The sequence below is a fragment of the Ascaphus truei genome, chromosome 3, assembly GCF_040206685.1.
Source record: "Ascaphus truei isolate aAscTru1 chromosome 3, aAscTru1.hap1, whole genome shotgun sequence".
NCBI lineage: Eukaryota > Metazoa > Chordata > Amphibia > Anura > Ascaphidae > Ascaphus > Ascaphus truei.
This window is the reverse complement of record NC_134485.1, coordinates 23,819,525-23,846,252: the sequence shown is the minus strand read 5'-3', so window position 1 is coordinate 23,846,252 and position 26,728 is coordinate 23,819,525. Positions and strand designations below refer to the sequence as shown.

General features: G+C 43.2%; 1 protein-coding gene across 4 annotated transcripts; it reads right to left on the bottom strand.

The window, feature by feature from the left end:
• Positions 1-18: 18 nt before the first annotated feature.
• PIGP (phosphatidylinositol glycan anchor biosynthesis class P) lies at positions 19-26,629 on the bottom strand. 4 transcript variants are annotated; one of them, XM_075593772.1, is made up of 7 exons: positions 26,505-26,629; positions 10,605-10,729; positions 10,237-10,326; positions 8,501-8,596; positions 8,172-8,244; positions 1,445-1,563; positions 19-254 (listed from the first exon to the last, which is right to left on the bottom strand). In XM_075593772.1, exons 4-7 carry the CDS (start codon positions 8,580-8,582, stop codon positions 115-117), a joined length of 414 nt encoding a protein of 137 aa, XP_075449887.1. In that variant the 5' UTR covers positions 8,583-8,596; positions 10,237-10,326; positions 10,605-10,729; positions 26,505-26,629; the 3' UTR covers positions 19-114. The 4 variants fall into 4 exon arrangements, with proteins under 4 accessions (XP_075449887.1, XP_075449890.1, XP_075449886.1 ...); XM_075593775.1 differs by having other exon boundaries at positions 10,605-10,705; XM_075593771.1 differs by lacking the exon at positions 10,237-10,326.
• Positions 26,630-26,728: the final 99 nt, after the last annotated feature.

The following is a 26,728-nucleotide window of genomic DNA, read 5'->3' as shown; positions in this document are numbered from 1 at the left end:
TTTTTGTTTTAATAAGTGTCACTTGGATTGCCTCTTTAATATAAAACATCTTGAAAATGAACAAATAAATTAACAAAATAAACCAATCCTGAGACGCAGATTAAACAGGGAGTGCTAGCGGAAATAATTCCTGGTGTCATATCTTCGGGCTGAAAGAAAAAACATCTTATTGACGTCACTGATCGGAACATCCTTCAGAGTAGGAATAGCATCATCTTCACATTCCTTGGTCTGCTGATTTTTTGCATAAGTGTCTGTAGGAAGATATTAGACATTTAATACCAAGTATGTTTCTATGAGCAGTATTATGCTGCTTTGTTTATAACCTTAAAACACACTTGCTTAAAGAAGCATATGAATAGCACTGTGAACATTCTGAACACACGATACGTAAAGCTTGGCCCCCTGCAGACGCACTTACCAGAACTCCCTCCTCCTGTCTCTGTACGTTCTCCCTACCTACCAATTAGATTGTAAGCTCCTCAGGGCAGGGACTCCTCTTCCTTAATGTTATGTTTGTCTAAAGCACTTATTCCCATGATCTGTTATTTATATTATCTGTTATTTATTCGATTACCACATGTATTACTACTGTGAAGCACTATGTACATTAATGGCGCTATATAAATAAAGACATACAATACAATACAATAACGTCTGAGATTTTTAAATTTCTTAAAGGCAAAAAAAAGAAAGCAGAAAATATATAACACGTCAGAGAAAGCAATATTTTGCGTAATTAGAAAAAAATTATAATAAATAAAAAGGATGATCCTTAAATGTTTGGAGTTGTACTGTATAGCTACAGTTGCATTGGCAAACAGAAGTAGACATTTGAGATGGTTTGGTAGAAGTCAGAATGACCTCGTCTAAAATAAAAACCCATCTAGAGAACAATTAACAGAAAACCAGCTGAAATAGTTCTGTTGTTGGAAAAATTTCAAAAGAGAATATAATTAAATAATGCTTCAGAAAGCTGCATAGTATTAAACAGAGAGGGATCACGAGGACTAAGTCATAAAGAAGGATTCTAATGCGTGGTTAAAGCTAAAGACAATTGCATATATACTTCTACCTGTAATGTGCTGTATATGGATACCCTGAACTGGAAGCGGTTTGTGAGCACTGTTCAATAAATTAGAATTCATTTCTCAAATAATATAACAGTATGTTATTTATATTATAAATAATATAATATGAGGCCCAAAGCTACAAAAGCGTGTTAGGCTTTAGCACAGGTGTACCCTTATTCATATGAATGGAATCGAAGGAGTGAACCCCCTTTTCTGGATCGGGGCCTTACATTTCTCAGTTATTGTTGGTGTGTGATGAATAAAGAATCATTTCGCATAGTTTCTTAACCTCTCGCTCACATTTTGAGATGACATCACTCACAAGGTTTTCAAATCCCACAATCCAAGTAAAAAGACCATGTTTCCGTTACCTGTTACAGTGTGTGTGGAGTTCAGAGGGGCAGTACTCATCAAGTTTATGCCGAATAAAAAGATATAAGCAATGCCTAACATAACAAGGAGGTACACAGGCAAAGCCACAGCCCAGTACCTGAAACGAGAAATGAAAATACTTAAACAAATATTAACATTATGTATTATGAAATGATAGTAAATACTACAAATATGGCTACAAGGTCAACAATACAGAACCAAGAGGTCATCTCGTTATTACATTGCGGCTATCTACTGGTTTCTGGAGTATGGCCAACTCAGAGGTTATATGTCCCACGTGCAAGATTCTTGTCTGGTTTATAGTAGGGAACATAGCTTGATGAGGGCCCACGGTTCAGGTAAAGCAAAAATAAATATATATAAAAGCGGTGTGAACAAATAATATATACATTTCCTTCAAGACTTCAGTCAAGAATGTGTTTTTTGGATTGTTCCATAGAAATGCGAGGAAATTATTTCTGTACATTGCAGTCCTTGTAATGAATTTATTTTGACCATCGTACATCTGGTCTCAGCTGCAAGGAGACGCTTTCCCATTTATACCTTGATTAGGTTTTACATTTCCCCTGCACTTACCTGAATACTGTATATGTCCCTGTACTCTCAGTACGGAGCTGCTGGCTCAGCCCTAAAGTACTTGGCCAATAATAGTAAACCATCCATTATAGAATTAAATCACAGGGTGCTCTTGCCCAAATTATATATTTTTGGCTACAAAAATACCACTTTTTAATATCATGTATTAATTGGATAGATTACATAATTAGCAACAAAAAGGCATCTGATTATGGTTACGGTGTCAGGAATTCTAGAACACCAATAACGTAGTAATGCTGTAAAAAAGGGTTTTGTACTAGGCATATAACTAATGACCTACAGTTTATAGCCAGATTCACAATAATGTGAAAGCTCATTTGTGTTCCTGTAGTGAAACTGGTTTCTGAAGGGAGTCTAGCCCAGGGGTGGGCAACTCCAATCCTCAAGAGTTATCAGCAGTTCAGGTTTCAGGATATCACTGCTTCAGCACAGGTGGTGCAGTCTTTGACTGACCCATCCGTGCTGAAGCAGGGATATCCTGAAAACCTGACCTGCTGATAGCTCTTGAGGACTGAAGTTGGCCACCCCTGGTCTAGCCATTAACCTTACCAAGGCTTCATGCCGTACTTTCACAGAAACACACTGTAATGTTCCCAGGGATGTGTTGCATTACTATACATTTTATGTACTAGTACAGGGTGAGCAAACTTTTTACGCCGAGCCCCCCCTTTTCATCCATGAAATTTCTCGGGCCCCCCCTGCCTGATGTAATCAAAATCACATGACGTCAGCGCACGTGAGCTGGTTCAGCCAATAAGGGCGAACCAGCTTTGTGACGCGTCCGCCAAGCCCCCACAATCTCCTGCAGCCAAGTTCACAAATCGCTTGGGCCGCAGGCGTGCGCGCAGGCAGTATACTGGTATTGGATCACTGTTTATTTTATTGTTTGCTGGCATCTGGTAATATGTTTTTTCTGGTGCACAAAGGCAATCCATTTGAGGGGGCATTCATCCACCTCTTTGCTACCTCCCTTCCCTCTTCCCCCCCCTTTTTCCCCCCTTCCCCTCCCTTTTTTCCTTCTCCCATTTGCTTTCCCCAGGGTCATCCACTCCTACCTAGCAGTATTATGTATTATTTATTTATTCCCGTTTTAAATGTTGCCAAGGGATCCCCATAACCAAACTCAAGGGGGGTACTGATGAATCTCCCCTGCTGATCTATACTCCCAAGTGACCTCCCTGACCCAAAGAATAACCCTCAGCCCCCCAAAACTCATCCTCCTCCCAAGTCCCTCAATTCTGCAATTTCTGCTTGACCTTCATCCCTCCGTTTAGCCAGGCGGGGGGGGTGGGGAGGAGAGGTGGGGCTCCGTTGACCTCTTCCTGGTCCTGCTGGAGCTTTCTGGGGATAGGCGATCATGAGGTGGGGGCCTGCTCCGGCTCCTCCAGGTGCTGGTAGGCCCTGCTACCAGTGGGTGTGCAGCTCATTGGTCTGAAAAGGGAACCACCTCCTCCCGTGCCAGAACACACACTCTCTCTCTCTCTCTCTCTCGCCATTGTGTCTTTCTCTCTCATCTTTCCCCAGTGTGTCTCTCTCTCACCTTCCCCCCCGTGTCTCTCTCTCACCTTCCCTCAGTGTCTCTCTCACCTTCCCCCAGTGTCTCTCTCTCTCACCTTCCCCCAGTGTGTCTCCCTCACCTTCCCCCAGTGTCTCTCTCACCTTCCCCCAGTGTCTCTCTCTCACCTTCCCCCAGTGTGTCTCTCTCTCACCTTCCCCCAGTGTCTCTCTCTCTCTGACCTTCCCACAGTGTGTCTCTCTCTCACCTTCCCACAGTGTCTCTCTCTCTGACCTTCCCCCAGTGTCTCTCTCCCCCCAATATGTCTCCCACCTCTCCATGTCTCTCTCTCCTCTTCCCCCAAATATGTCTCCCACCTCTCCATGTCTCTCCTCCTCCCCCCAATATGTCTCCCACCTCTCCATGTCTCTCCTCCTCCCCACAATATGTCTCCCACCTCTCCATGTCTCTCTCCCCTTCCCCCAATATGTCTCCCACCTCTCCATGTCTCTCTCCCCCTTCCCCCAATATGTCTCCCACCTCTCCATTTCTTTCTTTGTCACACACACTTCAGGAAGTCAAAGCCTGTGCTGCATAAGCTGGGTAGCACAGCGCCACCTAATAGCTGCAGGAGAAATTGCAGCTACAGACTGCCTTTTTCTTTGCTTCTCTGCAAAATCGCCCCCCAGTTTGCGCACCTCTGTACTATAGCATGCGCTCAATTCAAAACCCTTGGGCGATTGTAATATCATTGGCGCAAATTCGTACTGCTACCTACAACCTTGGTAATATCAGCTATGTTATGTCTCTCATTTCAATGTACTGCTCTTCCAGAAATACTGTCTGTCATGTACGGCCCGCACGTGACCTGCACACGGGACAAGGGTTAATGCACAGCTCACAAGCTAGCCCACTTTTCACCTTCACAAAGGTCCCTCAAATGGACAATATCTCCTCTCAATTCGTCCCCATATACCATCTGTCACAAACCACATGACAACTATACAACCAGGGTTAATACACATAGCTACTCTAGCCAACTCCCCTTTTGCCTGTGCAAGGTACTTTCAATGAGTTAATATTTGCCTCTCACTCAATTGCAATCATATTTATACGCTGCCACCACACAAGAAATATGCAGACAAAATATGCAAGTATATATCTGTCAGGGTCTAAGGTCCCTGTTTATTAACGAAAAACTATGCACTTACACAAAAATCTGTGGTAGCAAAATGTGTCCGAAAATATACTTTACTCTATACAAAGCGTGCTACAGTTCATTCAGATCCAAAAGGATCACTCATTAAAGTTTTGTTTTAATATCTATAAAAATAGAGTGCTTAGGTTACAGAAAAAGAGTATTACAAGAGCATACAGTTACAATAAATGTATAACAGTTTCGTAAAATAAAAGTATATAACAGAAATCTCTATATCAGGGGCGCGCAATCTTTCCCTGTTGCGCCCCTCTGTCTGCTTCCCTCCCTGTTCGCGGGCCCCCCCCCCCCCTTACCATGTCTCCGGCGTCATTTGGGGTCACATGCCATGCCAAGTGACGTCACATGACCCCACGGCGTCATTGACTCCGCGTTGCTATGGCGACGTGTCGCAGAATGCAAGGTAAGTGAAGTTGCAGAGGCCTCACGCGATCCCCGGCATTAATTTAAATGCCTTGGGGGAAGAGCGCGGGGCCTCTGCAACTGCGCGCCCCTCCTGAACAATCTTGCCCCCAAGTCTGCGCACCCCTGCCCTATAGAGTACGTTACCATATGTCATAGGTTTTTCTCAGAGAGGTCACTGGCGTAGAAAGATGAAAATTCATGTGTCAAATCTCAGACACACCTCTGTTGAATTCTTTCATAACTTCTTGCTAAGGCCGCGCTTATAGTGCCGGCGACGGAAAACAAATGCATTGCTGCCACTGCGTGCACTTATAGTAAGCGCGACGGCGACAATGCGACTTCGCAAAAACTGGTAGCCGGCACAATTTGATTTTTCAAGGTCTGTCGCCTCATGTGACGGCCCTTGAACCAATCAAATGACCGGAAACCCGCGCCGCCGCCCGGCGAAATATAACTTTCGCCTGTGGCGACGGGTGACGTCACCCGTCGTGTCGCCATCGACGGCACTATATGCGCCTAAGCCTTATGTACCATTCTTGACCCATTGAAGCAACATGAGCCCACCCCTGACGTAAATCCGCTCAAGCTGACATTTTTATGACTTAGAAGGAAAAATAAATAAAATAAACACTTCTTCTTTGTTATGTTTAAAGTCTGACTAAATATATGACAAACCTCATGTAATTCTTTTCTCTAATACTTAGACAGACACAAGTCGTATCAATAGATCCAGGCGAGTTTGCTGAATGTAACGAGACTAATTTTGACAGAATTGCCCCTAAGTTTTAGCGACAAATGAATATCTGTCCCTTGTCTTCTCCTAAACATGAAGGGGTTTAAATGATTTGATTTGTTTAATTGCAACATTGACAAATCTCTATCCGGTGGTATACTTCAGAATAGTTGTCGGTCCATGATCTCTTTATATTTCATATTTTTGAATGGCAGGGTGTGTCATGCCCCTTGACACAAATGCTTTGAAAGTACCTTTAAACAGTGTCCTGTTTGAGTGTCAGAAGAGCCATAATTTATATATTCATCTCTGGCAAAACAGGTGTTCCTTTATCTAGATTCTAACCACTCCTATCAACTGGGACTGGTCAAGGATGTAACAAGCCATAACTTGTTTTTTTGTATTTCTTAAGTCAAACTGTAACCACATTAAACCCGGAACTACAATATTGAGTAAAATACTTAATATTCCCCGCCATTTTTATTACACGGTCATCCTTAAAATAAATGATCGTGATAAACGCATGGCTGGTTTGAAGAGGTGTATGGTCAACGCCCGTACAACCACGTAGCCTGCGCAACTTTACTTGCGTTTCTTCTGTTTTCAGATTCTGGGAATGGGTCAGAGGACAGGCGAGCAAGGATTGTAATCAAAAGAAAGTTCATTTTTATTTGTTTTAGAATGAATGCAGGATCTCAAACACAAGTGAGATAGAGATAGAACTCATCTCTTAAATGATCCTTCAGGCGAGTTATACAGTATATGCTGAAATCCCAATGTGGTATTGTACCAGGGACTTACCCCTGTTAAGAAACGTGCCTCTAATCCAGCAGTGTGCTGGTTAATTGCACACCTGCAATCAACCAACCCCACCTGCCTAATCAGAACTCTGTCAGAAAAAGCCTGTTCTGAGACACAGGAGGAGGATTCTTGAGTCTCACAATTGGGGCTGACCAAGGAAGGACAGATGTCTTGAGCTGTCAAAAGACTGCAGGCTGACAGAAAGACAAAGGGGAGCTGTATACCTGGACAGACAGTGCCTTAGCACACAAGGGTGCTGACCCAGGAGAGCAGAGAAGCCTTCACCTAAAGCTACAAGAAACAGAAAAAACTTTCTTATGAGACTGTTATATATTTGTATATATGTTTATATATTTGGGGCTGGTAAATAGCTTAGCTAACCACCAAATTAGAGAGGGCTGGACTACAGGTGTAGATATTCTCCAAAGTGGAGTAGGTTTTCTTTTTGCTGTGTTAAATGGACAGGCGCAATAAAGCCTAATTTTTTTCGAGCTCAGTGACGTCATCGTTGGGGGCGGAGTTTGCACTATGTAATGCTAGCCAATGGATGGCTCTTTCAGACTGAGTCTCGCGAGTTTTCGAGCTCAGTGACGTCATCGTTGGGGGCGGAGTTTGCACTATGTAATGGAGTAGCAGGCAGACGCGAATTTACTTTTTGATAAAGGGACGCTATGTCCTGAAACGCGTCAAAGTCACCATGTACTTCGCCTTGACCACTTAATAAACCTTTTTTACTTCAACTGGCTGCAGCCCCCGTTGTTTGTTGAGCAGTGCACCGTCATTGGACCTCCGGGACCTCCCTCCTTCCTCAAAGCCTAATTTTAGTTTCACTTTAAACGGTCTCCATTGCGTACCTCTGCACATGTCTCTTACAGGTATGCAACTGGATTATCACCCCCCCCCCCCCATGCTCAGTGCAGTGAAGACCAGCAGTAAATTAAATCTTGCGTATTATGGAATGTAATTCAAAGATGGCAAGTTGACCTACTGCCAAAGACTCAAACTTTCAGTAGCGTCAGTCTGCAGATGATACAGTTCAATAATGCCGCCACTTATATTAAACTGGCCAATCAGGTGGCCACGAAGCTTTCACCTTTTTGGTACCGGAAGCACGACGGCGTGACCGTGTGGTGGCGAGTAGAAAAGGAGTCACCTCCATCTCCCTTAGAAAACGTGTAAAAATGGCATGCCCACCACGTGACACATTCAGGGAACATTATAAGGGACACTCTCTGACTTTCTACAGCCCTTTTTGTTTTGGTAGGTTTAAGGATGGGATGCTTTCTTCTTAAATGTTCGAGAAAATTAGATTGCCAAGTTCTTCGGGGGGGAAAAAATAATTGTCTAAGATTGTGAAATCAGTGCTACATACATGTCAATACCATATCCAACATATCATTGCTATTATTATTATTATTATTATTAATAAGAAAATGGTTGTATGCATGTACTACTTACTTTTGGGGCCAGTATGCCAGTCGTAATGAGTATAACCAGGACTCGGGGACATAAGCCCATGTCAGATAGAGAACTGAAAATACAAAATGAGTGAGATAGCTAATTAACACAAAATGAGACAAAATATGGAGGTGTGGGGGAGGGGGGAGAGGTGTGAGTGTGGGGGAGGGGGGGAGAGGTGTGAGTGTGGGGGAGGGGGGAGAGGAATGTGTGTGTGGGGGGAGGGGGGTAGAGGTGTGTGTGTGTTAGGTGCTTTGGGAGTAGGGTGTTGTGGTCTCCCAATGTAAGCCTAATCCAGAAACAAAATACATATATTTCTTAATACTTACTAAAGCCAAACTGTGAGCCCAAGTACATGACAAAGCCATAAATCGCTCTCTCAGGCAGTGGGGATGGGGAGTTCTCAACCATTTTGAAACCTATAACTAAAAGTGTGGGGGGAAAAAAGAGTGACAGAAGATTTATATTTCTGTTTAGAAGATTAGCATGGTAACAAAACTGTCTGATTTCTACCGTGACTAGAAGGCTGAATCAGCTGAACATTTGGTGTTTTGGTGTTGACGTTTGGGGAGTGATGAAATAATATTGATGAAATAAATATACTGTTGAAATGGATGATATATTACTGAAATGGACTGGCGGGGTCTCTGGAGGAGAATTGATGCCGATGTTCTGTTTCTATTTTGTCTGTTCTGATGTCTTTAGTGTCCATTTTGTGTGTAAGAATGTGTGTGTGTGTGGTGTGAATGAGATTCGCTCATAGTAGATTTACGACTGTGCCTGTAGTTTACGCCCACATTCCTGGTATCAAGACGTACCTGATTCCTATAGAAAACTGTTTTAATGATCTGTAAAATGATTGACTTAGAATAAGGGAGTATTTATTATATTCTGCCTAGTAACCTATTTTAAACAAAGGAATCTAAGAATGTATAAAAAGCCTGCTTGGACCCTCCCTTGGCAGAGAGTCTCATTGACTTTTATGTATGATCATACTCTGTGCTGTACAGGCAATAAACTACTCATTATCTACGAACCTGTGTTTGTGAGTTTGCAAACAACGACAGGAGCATATCAACACAATATATATATTGCATACATTTATACTGTTTCAGGGGCTCAGCATAGAAAGGTACAGAGCAACCACTGCATCTTTGTGATCATGGTGGCGATATATATATATCTATGTGCTCGACAATCGGCGAGTGGATTTTGTGAGCTGGCAGGCAGGACTGACTCAAGACAGGAGCGGGACTGACAAGATGGGAGCGAAGAAGCTGGCAGCGGGAGAAGACGATCACCATGTCAGCAGGGCAGCAGGAGGCGTTAGATAGCGGGCGGCGGCAGGTGAGTATTCATATCCATGTGAGCAGCAGGAGAAAAGCCGGCTGTGCTCCGACACGGAAGTCTCCAGTGACTTTACTGAAGACGTCCGTGTCGGAGCGCAGCCGGCTTTTCTCCTGCTGCTTACATGGATATGTATACTCTCCTGCCGCCGCCACCGCCGCCCGCCTTTCGCCATCTAACGCCTCCTGCTGCCATGATCGTCTTCTCCCGCTCCCGTCGCGAGCCAGTCCTGCCGCCGCTGTCCACCTAAGCCAGGTAAGTGAGGGAGGTGAGAGGAGGGGGAGAGGGATGAGAGAAAAAGAGAGAAAAAAATCAGATTACGCAAAAGGTTTTTTCCTCTTAGGGGTGGTGGCGAGAGCCATTTTCTTTTTTTGGCTAGTGATATTTTTTGTAATTTGTCGAACTATGTATGTATGTATGTATGTATGTATGTATTTATTTATATACATATACACACACATCTGATATTATTTTAATGTAACATGGCAGGCATATGTTTATAGAAATCCATGTTGCAATTGATAAGTAAAGAGCGACAGTGTGAGTGCTCATTTGTATGTCATTACCCAGAATCCCTGGCTGCAGCGGAAGCATTGTATGCGAAGAGATAATGGGGAAATTAGGGTTGCAGACCTGTCGGAGACATGAATATGCTCACAAGTGCTATTTTATTTGCTGTATACTGTACGATGGAGGGGTTGCTACTTTTTTTACTCACCAGAACTTGTTTTGTCTCTGATATTATTGTGAAACGATCAAAAAAAATCTGGTCCATAAAGGTGCCACAATCTACACTGAAATGAGACTCCTGCAAGACCAATGCAACAATGAATAAGAATTATCCATCGCAAAATAAGTGTAAGCACTTTGGGGCATAACTCCCTTCTCCCAGTGTTAAATTGTACAATTCATTCAGTGATCACTGTTTTGCACTATACTTCTCCGTATAACATCTCATTTACCCTCTCTTTATAGTGATGTGTAAATTAATGGTGCTATGTATGCATAACGATATGAATATATCTATGAAGCGGCATGGCCACCGATATGGTGATGTTGCATGTGGCGCAGGGACCTTGAGCCCACCTTGCCTGGATACGTCTGGAAAGAGCTTCCTACTTGATCCTTTTTCTCTGCCCCACAGCTCAGAACCTGAGAGGAGGTTGTGAGCCAACCATATGCACTATCTGCAAGCATAGGAACACGAACATCTGTGAAAAAGAAGTGTAATGTTATATAGAACACAATGCCTCAGTGACACAGATAGTCATTTAACATGAAAGGGCGCCACCTACTGGAGTGTGAGAAAAGTATAAAACCTTCATAGTGAAAAATGTAACTTTCAAATCAATGCCCCAAGATTCTTGTTTCTCTCTTTCTGCAGGTGCCCTATAAGAAACATTACACATAGCAAGCAAGCCAAAAGTATTATACAAGTTAAAAGAAATGGATTATTAAAGGGCTGGGTACATCTGTGCAAAATAGCAAGGAGTATATTTCTTTTCTCAGCACCTTGAAGCAGTAATCCCCCAAAATCCTATACGAGTGTAACGATTATATGTTAGTACCTAGTTTTTTGTTTTTCCAATGTTTTTCAGTGTTCAAAAACATGATCCCCTCCCTCCTCTTCACTGGGCTCTGTGGAGAGCTTCATTTTAATATTCACTTACTATTTCAAACGCTTAGATCTCCTGAATGAAGCAAAGTTTAAGTTCACTCTACTCAGTTTTTCAATCTCCATCATCTCCCTCCCCCCCACCCCCCATTGGCAACTGGGTCCGTGTCCTCCATAATATACTGCTGGCACCTTCTCCAGTAATTACCTCAGAAAACAGGGGGTCCCCAGCGGTGGTAAAGTGGTCCAGCTCCTTAGAGCAGGGGTGGCCATCTCAAGGGTCACCAACAGGTCAGGTTTTAAAGATCGACTGAGCCACCTGTGCTGAAGCTAAGAGCCTGCTTCAGCTCAGGTGGCTCAATCAGTGGCGTAGTCTTCGATTGAGCCACCTGTGCTGAAGCAGGGATAAAGAAAACCTGACCTGTTGGTGGCCCTTGAGGACTGGAGTTGGCCAGAGGGAGCCCAGTTCTTTGAATATTTGGGAACAACCTTGCTATTAATATAGTAACAATTATTAACAGACAAAATGAAGAGAGAGAAAAGAAAGAAAGAAATGTATGTTCATAGGAAAACTATGGCATAAAAAAGAAAGAAAGCTGGAGACACTTGAATACTTTTTAAGGTTAGACTTGATTTTCAGTCAAGCGGAACTGAATACACACAGAAGCTAGATTACATATGAAACACGGATTGCTGATAACAGAAGGGCTGGGAACAGAAAGCACATGAAGTCAGCAAAAGTTCATCACTGTTAATCAGCAACTTCTCCTGGCTGGTGTTAGCACAATAATGGTCATTGGAAGGTCATTACATCCCCCGAAAAAAAGCAGTGCGTCCCATCACACGTCGGATACACCCCCCCACCCCCTAAACACTGCCCGGCTCCATCATACATACCGCAGGTTTATTAGATGCAGAGTGATGAAGCACAACGTTTCCGGGAAAGACTTCGTCAGGTGCAACAGAAAGATTTCCCGAAACGTTGCGCTTCTGTCATTAACCATCACTCTGCATCCAAAAACCCGACTGTATGTAAGATTGGGCCAGGCTGCGTGTAGTGGAATTTATCTGAAGTGCGACAGGACTTGCTGCTTTTCTAAGAGTATCTTGATGTGATCACGGTTCCTCGTCTCCTCTGTACCTGCGCCAGGTCCGTGACCACAAAGTTGTGAGTAACCACTGACGCCATTTTCTACTGCCCCAAGGGCCTCAGGTGGCCAGGGGGGCACATTCACTATTTGTAGCCAATGTGTAAGAGACCAAGAGCAGAAATGTGCCTTTCTTGTTTCTATACATACACCTAGAAACCGTTCTTTTTTTAGCATCCGCAAACACATTAGAGATTATTGAGCCTATTTTGGTTCAAGATTGGCTTGTTGACATTCAACGCACTCCATGCCCAGGGTCCCAGCTCTCTGAGAGAGCTTCTAGTTCCCTGCACGCTCATTCGCTCACTTTGATCTGCAGATGAAGGACTCCTAACAGTTCCCAGAATCCTTAACTTCCTTTGGCGCCCGAGCTTTTAGCCACCCTGCTCCCACTCTTCGGAACAATCTGCCTCGTACGGTACGAGAGGTCCTGTCTCTGGGAGGCTATAAAAACAGGCTCAAGCCCTACCTGTTTACACAGGCATTTAATTAATGAACCACAACCTGTCCGGCATTTAATAACTACAGCACCGTCCCATCCTGTGTTGTATCTTTCCTTGTGTTTTGTCTCGTTTATAACCTTAAATGTTTTCATCTTTTCCCCTTTTTGTAACTGTGAAGTGCATTGAGTCCCATTGGGAGAAAAGTCCTATTATTATTATTTTATAACTCATCCAGTACTAAATAGGGTCTCTGAATACAGCATAGAATGTGCTACCAAATTAAATCCGGTTTTATTTTGTCGTGGTAAAGGAAAGAAAAAGAGAACGATGAGAAGGAAATCAGGAACAGGGAATAATACCAGCACTCATTTGGTATTTCTCCTGCTCCCTAAAGCTGTCTATGTGTAGGTGGAGAGACTGCAAGAGGTCCACCTCACTGTGTATAGAATCGGAGGCTGGCACCTCTTCAGAACAAGGCTTCTCCTCAGCAAACAGGGCAGGGGCGGAGGATTTCAAGTTCAGGTCAGTTTAATTAACCCTTTCAGTGCCCCGCAGGGTTAGCCAAGTGTTTTCCGATATGATTTGTGCAGAACCCTGGAATGGCTTACTTGGCAGGGCCTGGAACAAAAGAAGTGACCCCCCCCCACCCCGCACCGGTCCTCAAGCCCCCCCAACAGGTCAGGTTTTTAGGATATCCCAGCTTCAGCACAGGTAGTTCATCAAAGGCTCAGTCAAAGACTGAGCCTCTGATTGAACCACCTGTGCTGAAGTAGGAACTGATTGAGCCACCTGTGCTGAAGCTGGGACATCCGGAAAACCTGATCTGTTGGGGGTGTTGAGGACTGGAGTTGAACCCCCCTGTAGAGAAATAGAGTCGTCCTATTATGGGAACCTTCAACCAGACAGGGGGACAGGAGTGACCCCTATTCTTTTTGTCAGGCCCCTTTTCTTTTATATTGAATTTTTATTATCAACATTTGTCTTCCCCATTGCCTGTTAGATATGGGCTGTATGCCCGCAACCTCACGCTTTAGTGTGCGAAATTATTTATAAATGCTTCGTACAAAAAGGACTTCAAAATTGGTAAAATTCTGAGAACAGTGAACCATAAAAGGGCTGTTCTGTTAACCACTTCACTGCCAGCGGGATCTGCTTCTCTGGCAGCAAAGAGGTAACAGTTTAGGTTTCTTGAAAAATGGCAGGCGTTTGTTCTCTTGTTATTTAAATATGAAATCCAGGCTGACCACGTATTCCGAGCCAGAAAAATAGTCCCTGGTGTATGTGCACGCATGCACGCACGCAGAAAAGTGAGCTTGTTATAAAAACACTAAAAATATGCATTTTGACACTAAAATATATTATACGATATGAATTACCATTGCAAAATGTAAATATACACATACACTGGTGTGTAATACACACACACACACAAACATATATGCCATAACTTAGGCAGATGAACTCCAGTCAACCTCTACTAAGCAAACAGAGTTCACCTAATGAAATGTGATCGGTATAAGATGTGACAGAAATAGGATGAGAAATGGGTGTCACTTGCTTTGATGACAGAAGGTCTAGAGGCCACCTGAACATGAAGTGTTTGTTGCTGTTTAGCTAGCGGAAGATCTGTAACTCACCAACTCGCACAGTTTGGCTACTAACCGAGAGCCGGGCTATTCCTGCGACCTAAACCTGAACCTTGGGTTGGCCCAATAACCATCATTTCCCCACAATAACCGTATTAGAAAAACTGTCGTTAGAACGATATTTATCACAAAACATTTTCTCAGTAGGGAAAAAGGGGTTTAATTGATGAAAAATAACTTTTCAGAATAAATGTTTAACATAAAATGGAATAACCATCCAAATTATTTCACAGCAACGACTAATTAAACAACTTAAAAACCTAAGTCCATTTTAAAATAAATAAAACCAGCCCCGGCCGCCTTATTCCTTATCATGTACAGTAGTGACCAAGGAGGGAAAGGGAGTATGATACCTTTTATTGGGCCAACTGGTAGTTGATATGTTACAAGCTTCTGCACCGGTCTGTAGCGTATGGCCCCGAGAGGCTGGAAAGCTTGTAATAGATCAACTACTTGTAGGGCCAATAAAAGGTATCCTACTCCCTCTCCCTCCTGTGTTACTACATAGAAGAAAGGACCAACACGGCTCCCAGCCCATTCTGCTTATTCCTTATCAGAGATACAGTAGGGGTGGGGATGGGATTAGGAGGAAGGGTGCAGTGACCTCTTTGGGGTAGTGGGTGCTGGGGTACTGACATTTACACTGGCAGTTCTGCCGTCTGTAGTGTATGTGTTTTAAACTTAACGTCACTAGCCGTCAATGGTACATCCAAGGCCGACTATTATTAATCTCAGAGTAATACCCAAATTAAATATTGACCCGATATCTTTCATTATCACAATAATACTATCGTATCGCTATATTACCTGTACCCATTCACCCTCCCTCATTGGAACAATCTGCCCATTAGTGATAACGAGCTTTTACATTAGTTTAAGTACCACAACTATCGCTAAGGCCGTGATTATACCGGAAAACGCACGCGGCATCGTGTGTAGCAGCGCCGGCAAAACAAGTGGCACAAATCCAATGAAAGTGCTTATACCGCTGGCGACGGTCGCGGCGCCGTACTGCAAAGGGGACGGCTGGGGAAGAGACTGACACATTTGTTTTTTTCCTGGCGACGGCCTTGTCACGTGTGCGGTTCAGCCAATGAGAGCGAATCGCTCACGGCCACGCCTTCTCTGCTCTCCCTCCCCGCTATAATCAAGATGCTGCTCGGCGGCAGCGCTGGGTGACGCCACGGGATAGCGCCGCCGCCCTGCAGCACTTGGTATAATCTCAGACTAACCATACATCATAGTAAAAGTAGCACCATTCAGTTTAAACAAATAATAATAATAATAATAATAATAATAACAATTAAGCTTCATTCGTTCTAAAAATGTTACAAACAGCCCTCTCACGCGGTTTATAGTTTGAATCATCCAAAACATGATTTGGAGACCAAGGAGGGAGATGTAAACAAAACCAAACAACGTTATCCTTACTTTGTATGTCTGGCCCACTGCTTAACCCTTTCACTGCCAGGAGGGTGCAAAGGGGTTAGTAGATGTTAAGAATCCAGCTACCATTGTCGCTGTATTCATTTGGACACCGTTCCCTCATCGAGACTGCTGAGATTGCATGAGCTTTGTTCTAAACAGCGTAACTAATGACCCGTTATTATGTCAGAAGGTTGGAGGGAGTTTGTACCACAGAGAATGTATTTAATTTTTTTTTTTAAATCACACATTTGCATTAGAGCGTCATCTAAAATCAGTGGATCTCAACTGCAGTCCTCGAGACTTAACAGGTCAGGTTTTCCGGATACCCCTGCTTCAGCACAGGTGGCTCAATCAGAGGCTCAGTCCTTGACTGAGCCACCTGTGCTGAAGCTGGGATATTAAGAACCTGACCTGTTGGGGGGGTCTTGAGGACTGGAGATGAGACCCCCATATCTAGATAACTGTGAGAACTGGGTCACCGTTTTTCCCGAGCTAGAGGTCACAAGTAGCGCTGGAGGACACAGCCTGTTAATCAGGTCCCCCAGCGGCTTCTTCCACCTCAAATATTTCATAGTGACATTAGCTGTAGGGAATGTATTTTATCTTTCCCATCTCCCCCAGCTCTCCTCTAGCTGCTGCGGTGACATAAAGCTATTTACTTCTTGCTGAAGCTGCTGATAAGATCACTCAGGGAAAAAGGCTGCTGAAAATCCTAATGGGGGCCCTATAAACTCTTCAACTCTCTCACTTTTACTTGGTGCTTGGAGAACAATCAGTACACTTAGGACAAAAGTTCACCCAGATGTTACCCCTTCAGCCTCTGCGGGTCCTGCAAGCCACGGGTACAGAAAGGGCCTTCAACACGGTGGACGCTCGGGCCGGGTTAGCAGCAGGAAATATTTGTGCATGGAAACTTTATGGCCTGAAAGGGTAGCTTGCTGCCATTGAAGTGGGGCAACCTGGTTGCAACCCCAGCATCAGCTTTCCTAATAACCCAGTCATTTCTCCCTGTGCATCAGGACCCAAAATTAGATTGTAACTTGCAACGACAGCTTTACCTGTCCGTGTGTTACTGCGGGTCACCAACTGTCCTAGTGACAAAACCGCTGTGAGTGTATCTTCCTGCAAGATGAAGGCAAACTGCTAATCAATGTATCGAGTGTCTGATTGACTTAACCAATGCTGTTTTTGTCAAAAAAATAAATAAATGAAAATAAATAATAGGTAACAGTACCCGGAGAAACCGCGGGGCCTCTTACCTTCTCCTCCAGCTACGCCACGAGGAGAAGACGGCGGAGATGAGGAGCAGGAAGAGAAGGTAAGAGGCACTCTGGGGGAAAAAAAAACAAGGTGCCGGTACGGTGCAAAATACGCCCTGGAGTTAACCCTTTGCATGCCCCGTGTCGCCAGGTCTTCCAGACTGGGGAGCGCTGCACCTAGCTGGCAGAGTGGGATGTGTCCGGTCACGGGCTCGCCATGTGCCGGAGGGACTGAGGCCCTCTGGTGCCCAGGCTTTGCCGTCACTCGAAGGGTTAATGAAGCCGCCATCCTTAATATGTACAGTGGTTTGAAAAAGAAAGTACACCCTCTTTGAATTCTATGGTTTTACATATCAGGACATAATAACAATCATCTGTTCCTTAGCAGGTCTTAAAATTAGGTAAATACAACCTCAGATGAACAACAACACATGACATATTACACCGTGTCATGATTTATTTAACAAAAATAAAGCCAAAATGGAGAAGCTATGTGTGGAAAACTAAGTACACCCTTACTGCTTCCATAGGAATTAAGATGCTAAGTAGCAGACAGGTGCTGCTAATCAAATGCCCTTGATTTATTGATCATCAGCAAGTGTGACCACCTCTATAAAAGCCGAAGTTTTAGCAGTTTGCTGAACAGGAACATTCAGGTGTGTGTTAACACATTGCCAAGGAGGAAAGACATCAGCAATGATCTAAGAGAAGCAATTGTTGCTGCCCATAAATCTGGGAAGGGTTATAAGGCCATTTCCAAACAATTTAAAGTCCATCATTCTACAGTTTATTCAAAAGTGGAAAACATTCAAGACAATTCCCAATCTTCCCAGGAGTGGACGTCCCAGCAAATTCACCCCAAGGTCAGGGAAATTGCAAAAAAAACAAGAGTTACATCTCAGACTCTACAGGCTCAGTTAGCATGTTAAATGTTAAAGTTCATGACAGAACAATTAGAAAAGACTGAACAAGTATGGTTTGTTTGGAAGGGTTGCCAGGAGAAAGCCTCTTATCTCTAAAATGAACATGGCAGAACGGCTTAGGTTTGCAAAGTTGCATCTGAACAAACCGCAAGACTTCTGGAACAATGTCCTTTGGACAGACGAGACCAAAGTGGAGATGTTTGGCCATAATGCACAGCGCCACGTTTTGGGAAAACCAAACACTGCATATCAGCACAAACACCTCAAACCAACTGTCAAGCACGGTGGTGGAGGGGTGATGATTTGGGCTAGTTTTGCAGGACCTGGGAACCTTGCAGTCATTGAGTCACCATGAACTCCTCTGTATACCAAAGTATTCTAGAGTCAAATGTGGGGCCACCTCTCCGACAGCTAAAGCTTGGCCGAAATTGGGTCATGCAACAGGACATTGATCCCAATCACACCAGCAAATCTACAACAGAATGGCTGAAAAAGAAAAGAATCAAGGTGTTGCAATGGCCCAGTCAAAGTCCAGACCTCAACCCAATTGAAATGCTGTCGCTGGACCTTACGAGAGCTGTACATAAACAAATGCCCACAAATTCAATGAACTGAATCAACATTGTAAAGAAGAGAAAAATTCCTCCACAACGATGTGAGAGACTGATAAAGTCATACAGAAAACGATTACTTCAAGTTATTGCTGCTAAAGGTGGTTCTACAAGTTATTGAATCATAAGGTATACTTAGTTTTTCACACATGGCTTCTCAATTTTTGCTTTATTTTTGTTAAATATATCATGACACGGTGTAATCTGTCATGTGTTGTTGTTCATCTGAGGTTGTATTTACCTAATTTTTAGACCTGCTAAGGAACAGATGATTATTATTATGTCCTGATATGTAAAACCATAGAATTCAAAGAGGGTGCACTTTCTTTTTCACACCACTGTATGTATAGCTTTATTTATATAGCACCATCCATGTACATAGTGCTTCACAGCAGTAAAACATGTAACATAATAATATAACACACAGTGGGAATAAGCACTTCAGACATGAGAGTAACAACAGGAAAGGGAGTCCCTGCCCCGCAGAGCTTACAATCTAGTACCACTTAGGGAGAACTTACAGAGACAGTATGAGGGTGTTTTTTTTTTTTAAATAACTTTTTGCATTTAATATTTTGACCATGAAAGTGAGACTAACACACTAGCATTCGAGCAGATATGGGAGTACCCAGTATGCCAGACGTTGGAATTAAAAATACTATTGCTGTACTATGGTTTCATATCAATAAGTAAACTAACAACTTACAATGTTATTTTGAACATTTAATCAGTTGCGTAGCAGCAGCTAATAAACATGCGAGTGCCCCCCGGGCAGGCGCGATCGCCCCTTGCCGGCTGCTAGTGCGCATGCGCGACCGGCATGTGCAGAGCGGGCCCCCGGGCTTTGCCTGGGCTATAGCTACGCCCCTGCATTTAATATCCTTTTTGAATTATGCAAAATAATAATAAGATAATGAATGGAAAAAAAAACAAAAAAGCAGCCATTTCCACATTTGGCCTCAGGGAGGCGCTGGTAACATCCCATAGAAACCGGGGATTTAATGGAACACAGGTTAACAAGCACTGGACTAAGTCAGGGTGCTCAACTCCTGTCCTCAAGCCCACAAAAGGTCAGGGTTTCGGGATATTCCAGGTCCAGCACAGGTGGCTCAATCAGTGGCTCTGTCCAAGACAACCTCTGATTGAGCCACCTGTGCTGAAGCTGGGACTGATTGAGGACTGTAGTTGAGCACCGCTGGTCTAAGCAAAGCACAGAAGGGTGGGCGGCCGTGGTGGTCCTCTCTTCCATGTAGTAACAAAGGAGGGAGAGGAGAGGGCGTCGGCGGGATGACACCTTTTATTGGATCAGCAAGTGGTTGATAAACCAAAAGATAGTACCAGCACTCTCTGTCTCACCGCTACAGATATAAGCGAATACCAGTGTAGGGAATATGAATCATTTAATGACACTAATAATAAACTGAAAAAATAGCAACAATAGCCAATACGCCAATGCAAGAATAAATATCACCATAGAGAAAATCAAAAAATAAAAGGGGGTAGAGGGGAAAGAAGGAGAAGGGGAAAAAAAACATGAAAGAAAAGGAAAAAATCACAAAAATGGAAAAAGGAAAGCAAACTAGGGGGGCGACCTCTTCATCCGGCCCATTCACCCTGGTCCCAAAGGGTCCCAGAGGTACTTCCCTAAGCCTTCCCTCCCCACTGTCAAATTATCCCACACTCAGCTAATGATATACCGTAAATCTAAAGTCTAAAGAGGGCAAATCACATAAGCAGATATCAAATATCAAACAATAAATGTAAATACAAGAATATTGTAAAAGACACAGAACATATGCAGATATCAGATGTCAATCAGTGAACAAGTATAAGCAAACCCTCTATCAACAGCTCCTGGTGCCCTGTCGAGTGCTTGGGAACCACAAGTGGTTGATATGTTACAAGTTTTCCTACCTCTGGGGGCCCTTCCTCAGGTTCCACGGACCCTGATGAGGTCCGAAAGCTTGCAAACCATGCAATGAAAGTGAATGTTAAAGCAGCAGTCCCACGTTATAATGTTCGCACAGTGCCGGCGGCCTTACGGATGTGTGTCTGCATATCAGGGGAAGGACGAGTTACCTTTCACTTTGCCTTATTGTGCAAAAATGTAGATTGGATGTTTTACGGTTGAAGAGATTTTTTTGGACGGCCAAAGAGTATGTCCCGCTCTTTGTTTTTCTAGTGTCAAACATGATTTACTTCATCTCCGGCTTCTGAAGTTACCAGAGTAACTTTTAAACAGCAGCGGACTATGGGGGAGAGCTTAATTTTAACCCTTTGAGTGCCTCAGGGCATAGTAGCTACAGCTAAAAAAAGAAAACCGCTTATTTTCTTATGGGACCAGTTACAGACCAGATTAAGATGCGAAACAGCTTTACTTTTGAAAGCACTTAGACCGGTGGCGGCTGTGAGAGTCTCCGGTAGATTGTTGAATTTGTGAGGTGCACGATAAGAGAAGGAGGAATGGCCGGATACTTTGTTGAGCCTTGGGACCATGAACAATCGTTTGTAGTCAGATCTCAGAGGATAAGTGCTGCATGTGGTAGAGGTGAGAAGCTTGTTCAGATAGGCGGGTAGCTTGTTAGGTAAATACAGGAACCGCTTCTGCTCAGCTAATTGGTTGTATATAATTATTAATGGGAGGGGTGCATACTGGGATAGAAGATAATGATAGAAAACGGAAAAAAAGTATCCCTATAATGCTTGCACTCAACCTCTTAAACAGAACTTTATTTTTCTAAAAGAGGTGAAAATTCACCTCCACTAAATAGTATTTTATTGTTTTGTTAGCACAATTTTATATCTTTAAAACCTATATTCCAATAAGCGTATCAGATTAGTCTTATCTATAAATGAGACTAATTTGACAATTTTGCCTTTTGTAATTTGTAGGGTATATCTCAGTTCTCATACGCATTTGTAAATGAAGTGTACTAAAATTAAAGGAATAGTGTAATACCAAGTGAATCACCAAGTTTAAAAACATAAATGAAGTGCATTACACTATAAAGGTGCAGACATATATATCGTTGTATATCTTTAGTGGTAAGTTGTGGTGTATAATATTAATAAAGTCATTGCAACCTTGCATTTTTGTGATTACAATGCGTATGGTTAATTTCTTCTCTTTGTTTCGCTTCATAATATATAAAGAAAGCGAAAAGATATATATTCCTCCTTATTATAGATCCTAGTATCTGTATCAGTCAGAAGTACTTAGTAGTACAGGGTATAATCATTCAGACAGCCTGTAATGGTTTGCTACATGCATGAACGCCGATTCCTGACACATACATAGTGATTGCATGTGTCCATGCAATACTTAAAGAGAATATTTAGATCCCTTTAGCAAGTGCTTTGTATTTTCCTTAGCCTCCGCTGCTCTGCGTTTTAATGCTCACACAAAGTATTGTATATATTGCAAATCCTTAGCGTCTGTGGTATCCTATTTTCATTAGTCACATTCGTGACTTGGTTCCCACTTTTGCTAATTGTGCATAAACTTTGTGCTGCATATATTGAACGTAAGTGTATATAGGAGCTAGTTGTTATGTGGGTGATTGGAAATCATAAGTTGCTATGTGAAGCACTATATCTTTGCCGTTCCCAATGTCCTCCGCTTTTATCTTTAGTTCCAAGACATATACATGCAGAGACCTAACTGCTAGTGGGTTCCTTCACGGCCCACATCTTAGTTACACTTGCTATTAGATACATAGAATCTTTACAGGCAAATAGGACTCGCAACCTTTGTTGCAGTCTCGCTTGTAGAGATGACTGTGATGTCATCATCACCCAACGCGCGTTTCGTTCGCCATCGGGGTTGAAGGCAGGTAGCTTGCCCAGAAAGTAGTGTTGTACTGGGTCCTACTTTAAAAAAAAAAAAAATCAATTGTTCTACCCGGCCGGGTACCCGGTTACCACTTACCTGCAGGGTGGAGGAAGACCGCGGCGACATCTAGGAAGGTCAGCAGAGGTCCTGTGGCGGTGGCAGCATCACCACCGCCAAGGGGAACCATGTGATCGGAGCAGGAGCGTTCCTATTGGACAGCCGGCTGTCCCCCTAGATGTCGCCGCGGTCTTCCTCACCTTCCGTCGCTGGCAGCAGGTAAGTGATGATGTTTTTTTCAGCTACTCTGACATTACTCGGCCCACTTCTCAGTTGCCGGGTCCAGGTAATGTCCAGGTAGCTGAAAAAGCGCCGGGTACCGGGTAATTTCCGGGTACTCAGTACATCACTACCAGAAAGTATTTGAAGACAGAAAAGATAAACTTTACGCTTAGACTCAAGTGATGGCCAATCTAGTTCATTGAGCATTTCGCAGTGATATGTTGTTGTGACATTGGAGGACAAATCGGCATATTGAGTTGTAGAGTGTGTTAAAGCTGCAGTTCAAGCTCCCGTTTTTTGTTTTTTTTTAGGTTTTTTTTTTACTTCAATAGTTTCATTTGGGCAATCTCTATTTACCTAAAGAACTGCGTAGCTGCCGATCAATTCGTTCTCTGTCTTTTGATTGGCAAAGTTTGGTGACATCTTTAAATATGGGGAATGTAAATAATTGCTATAGCAACATGCATGCTTTTAAAAATAGAATACAAGAAAATTGGTCTTTCAAAGTTGTTTTTTTTAAAACAGAAAATGCTAAAAGTATTTTTTCTTACTAGAGAACTGATTTATTAAAAAAAACACACATGCAGGATATTGCTTGAACTGCAGCTTTATTCCCATGATGTGTTATTTATGTGATTGTCAAGTGTATTAATACTGTGACACGCTATGTACATTAATGGTGCTATATAAATACATACGTACATACATAGTATATGGCATGGCACCCCAAACTTACCTTAGCAAACTTAAAGCTGCAGTTCAAGCACTATCCTGCATGTGTGTTTTTTTTAATAAATCAGTTCTCTAGTAAGAAAAAATACTTTTAGCATTTTCTGTTTGAAAGACCAATTTTCTTGTATTCTATTTTTAAAAGCATGCTTGTTGCTATAGCAACCATTTACATTCCCCATATTTAAAGATGTCGCCAAACTTTGCCGATAAATAGACGGAGAACGCATTGATCGGTAGCTATGCAGTTCTTTAGGTAAGTAGAAATTGCCCAAATGAAACTATTGAAGTAAAAAAAACAAAAAAAACGGGAGCTTGAACTGCAGCTTTAAGGTGGTTCTTAAAAGGTGGATAGAGAGGGTGCTAGTCAGGCATTCCAGAAGTGTAGAGCAGTCAGTGAGAAAGGTTTAAGGCGGAAGAGGGCTTTAGATACAAAGGGAGTAGAGAGAAGACATCCTTGAGCAGAACGCAAGAGTCGGGATGGTGCATAGCGAGAAATTAGGGCTGAGATGTAAGGAGGGGCAGAAGAGTGTAAAGCTTTAAAAGTGAGGAAGAGAATTGGGTGTGAGATGTGGGATTTGATAGGAAGCCAGGAGAGGGATTTCAGCAGGGGAGACGCTGAGACAGATTTAGGAAAGCGTAGAGTGATTCTGACAGCTGCATTAAGGATAGATTGTAGGGGAGACAGGTGAGAGGCAGGAAGGCCGGACAGCAGGAGGTCAGAGTAATCGAGACGGGAGAGAATGAGGACCTGAGTCAAAGTTTTAGCAGTCGAGTAACAGAGGAAAGAGCGTATCTTTGTAATATTGGGGAGGAAAAAGCGACAGGTTTTAGATATGTTTTGAATGTGAGGGGAGAATGTGAGAGAGGAGTCGAGTTTGACCCCTAGGCAGGGTGCTTGGGCTACTGGGTGTATGATCGTAGTTCCAACAGTAATATGGAAGGAGGTAGTTGGGCCAGGTTTGGGAGGAAGTATAAGGAGCTCTGTTTTTGCCATGTTAAATTTAAGTCGGTGGAGGGCCATCCAGGATGATATAGACCAGAGACATTCAGAAACTTTGGTCTGTACAGCAGGTGTAAGGTCAGGGGTTGAAAAGTAAATTTGTGTGTTGTCAGCATAGGTGTGATATTTAAACCCAAGAGATGTGATTAGGTCACCTAGAGAACATGTGTACAGAGAAAAGAGAAGAGGTCCCAGGAAAGAGCTCTGGGGTACCCCCACAGAGAGATCGATAGAGCAGGCGGTGTTAGCAAAAGAGACACTGAAAGTACGTTGGGAGAGGTAAGATGGGATCCAGGATAGAGCTTTGTTACGAATACCAAGATTATGGAGAATGTGAAGTAGAAGAGGGTGGTCAACGGTGTCAAATGCTGCAGAAAGGTCAAGTAGTATGAGCAGAGTGGTAGACCTCTGTCTTTGGCAGCATGGATGTCATGAGTTATTTTAGTGAGGGCTGTTTCAGTAGAGTGAGAAGTGCGAAAGCCAGATTGTAGAGGGTCTAGGAGAGAATAGGTGTTGAGAAAATGGAGCAAACGAGAGAATACAAGAGGTTTATGGAGTTTGGAGGCAAAAGGCAGGAGGGAGACAGGTCGACAGTTAGAAAGACAGGTAGGGTCAAGCTTGTATACTGTCCCAGGTAACGATGTCCAGTTTCCTTCATTTCTCTCTTTATTCTCGTGTCTCTCTTCCATATGGCTCCTGAAATACACAGTGTGTGAACGATTCTCTGTGTTAGAGAGATCAGAGTCAAAACTCGGTGTCTCCATATCTATTTTTTAACATAGATCTCCTTGGAGTAAAATGATGAGACCGTTCTCCAAATCGCTGATAATTCCTGGACGTTTTTCTATAGTTGGTGCTCTGGGGCATCACAGCTGTTTTTTTGCCACACGTACACTTTGTTCCGTCGGTTTTATCCCGTTCAAATTTTGAATGTCTCTTAGCCATGACGGGTTTTATTTTCCATCGTATTGATATTCTTAGACAGTCTCAAATCATTGTTGGCAAAAGCATTCATTGTTTCAAATTGGTAACGTTTCTTCTGCAAGGCTTTAATTTCTGTTTCCAGAGTTACCTTTTCTTTTCTATTCGTTTGAACAATCATTTTAATCAATTTGGTGGAACATTCACCAGAACCCTTTTCCAATTATCCTCAAACTCTTGGTTATGGAACCTGAATGTAGGTGATTTTTTTTTATTTATATGTCAACCTCTTGGGATCCTTTTAACCTTGAAGGTAATTCTCCAATGTGGTACTGTCCCACCAAAGACAAATGTCATGAATGAGAAGCCTCTGTAAACCCTGCGCCCCCCGCAGACAATCTCGCACCCCCCACCCACCAGTTTGCACACCACTGAAATATACCACATTCCTGGATGTGCAGCAGTATGATCCTCTTTTTTTTCCAACAATTTTTTTTTATTGTGTGCATATTACAGGCTGATAATATTCTAACAACACATTATCTTACAAATCCGTATCCATAACACATCAAGTTTTGCACACTGAAACACCTAAACCAACAGGGGAAACCAACTGACTCACAAGAACATAGACCGAGACATTGGGAGGGGAAAAAGGGAGGGGGGATGAACAGTCCTGGATATCTCTGCTTCCATTCTTATCTGCTTATCTCTGGCGCATTTGGAGAAGGTCGCCACCTATGACCCTAGACTTAAGCCCGGTCGATTTTTACCTCTCGTCTGCCCTAACAGCAGTATGATGCTTTAACATTGAATGTTCTGTCTTTGGCTTGTATCCCTTCTGTCTGAATGACAGATGTACGCACGCACTCACACATAATTAGCACTTCTATTGTGTGAAGTTACAAAAATACCATGACTATGTTGCACATGACACACAGAAGATGAGCTTTAAGCTGTTTTACTCACAGGATACATACACTAATTACTGTGTGTGTTTGAAGCACTGAGCGGCCATCTTTAATTCGGTACAGAGCCCTCACACTACGCTTACTGAATCCAACCAAACCCCATGTCCGAGTGTTTAAACCCCGTGTGAACACGTATACAGCACACATTGGCCTGTTATACAGTATGTACGGCACTCACCCAGCTTGCCGGTGACACCGCAACCATGACACTTCCGGGTTGTAGTTAACACCTTCAGTGCCTGGCTTCGGACTGCGGAAGGCGCTCCCCCGAAGCTCCAGCAGGGGTCGCCTGTACTCGTTGTCAGGCCTGAAACGCAAACGTTGCGTTCCACGCCTCGTTTTGGAGAGAGTGGACCCATTGGCCCAGGCCGTATCTGCCACGCCCCTAGGAAGGAGGGGCCT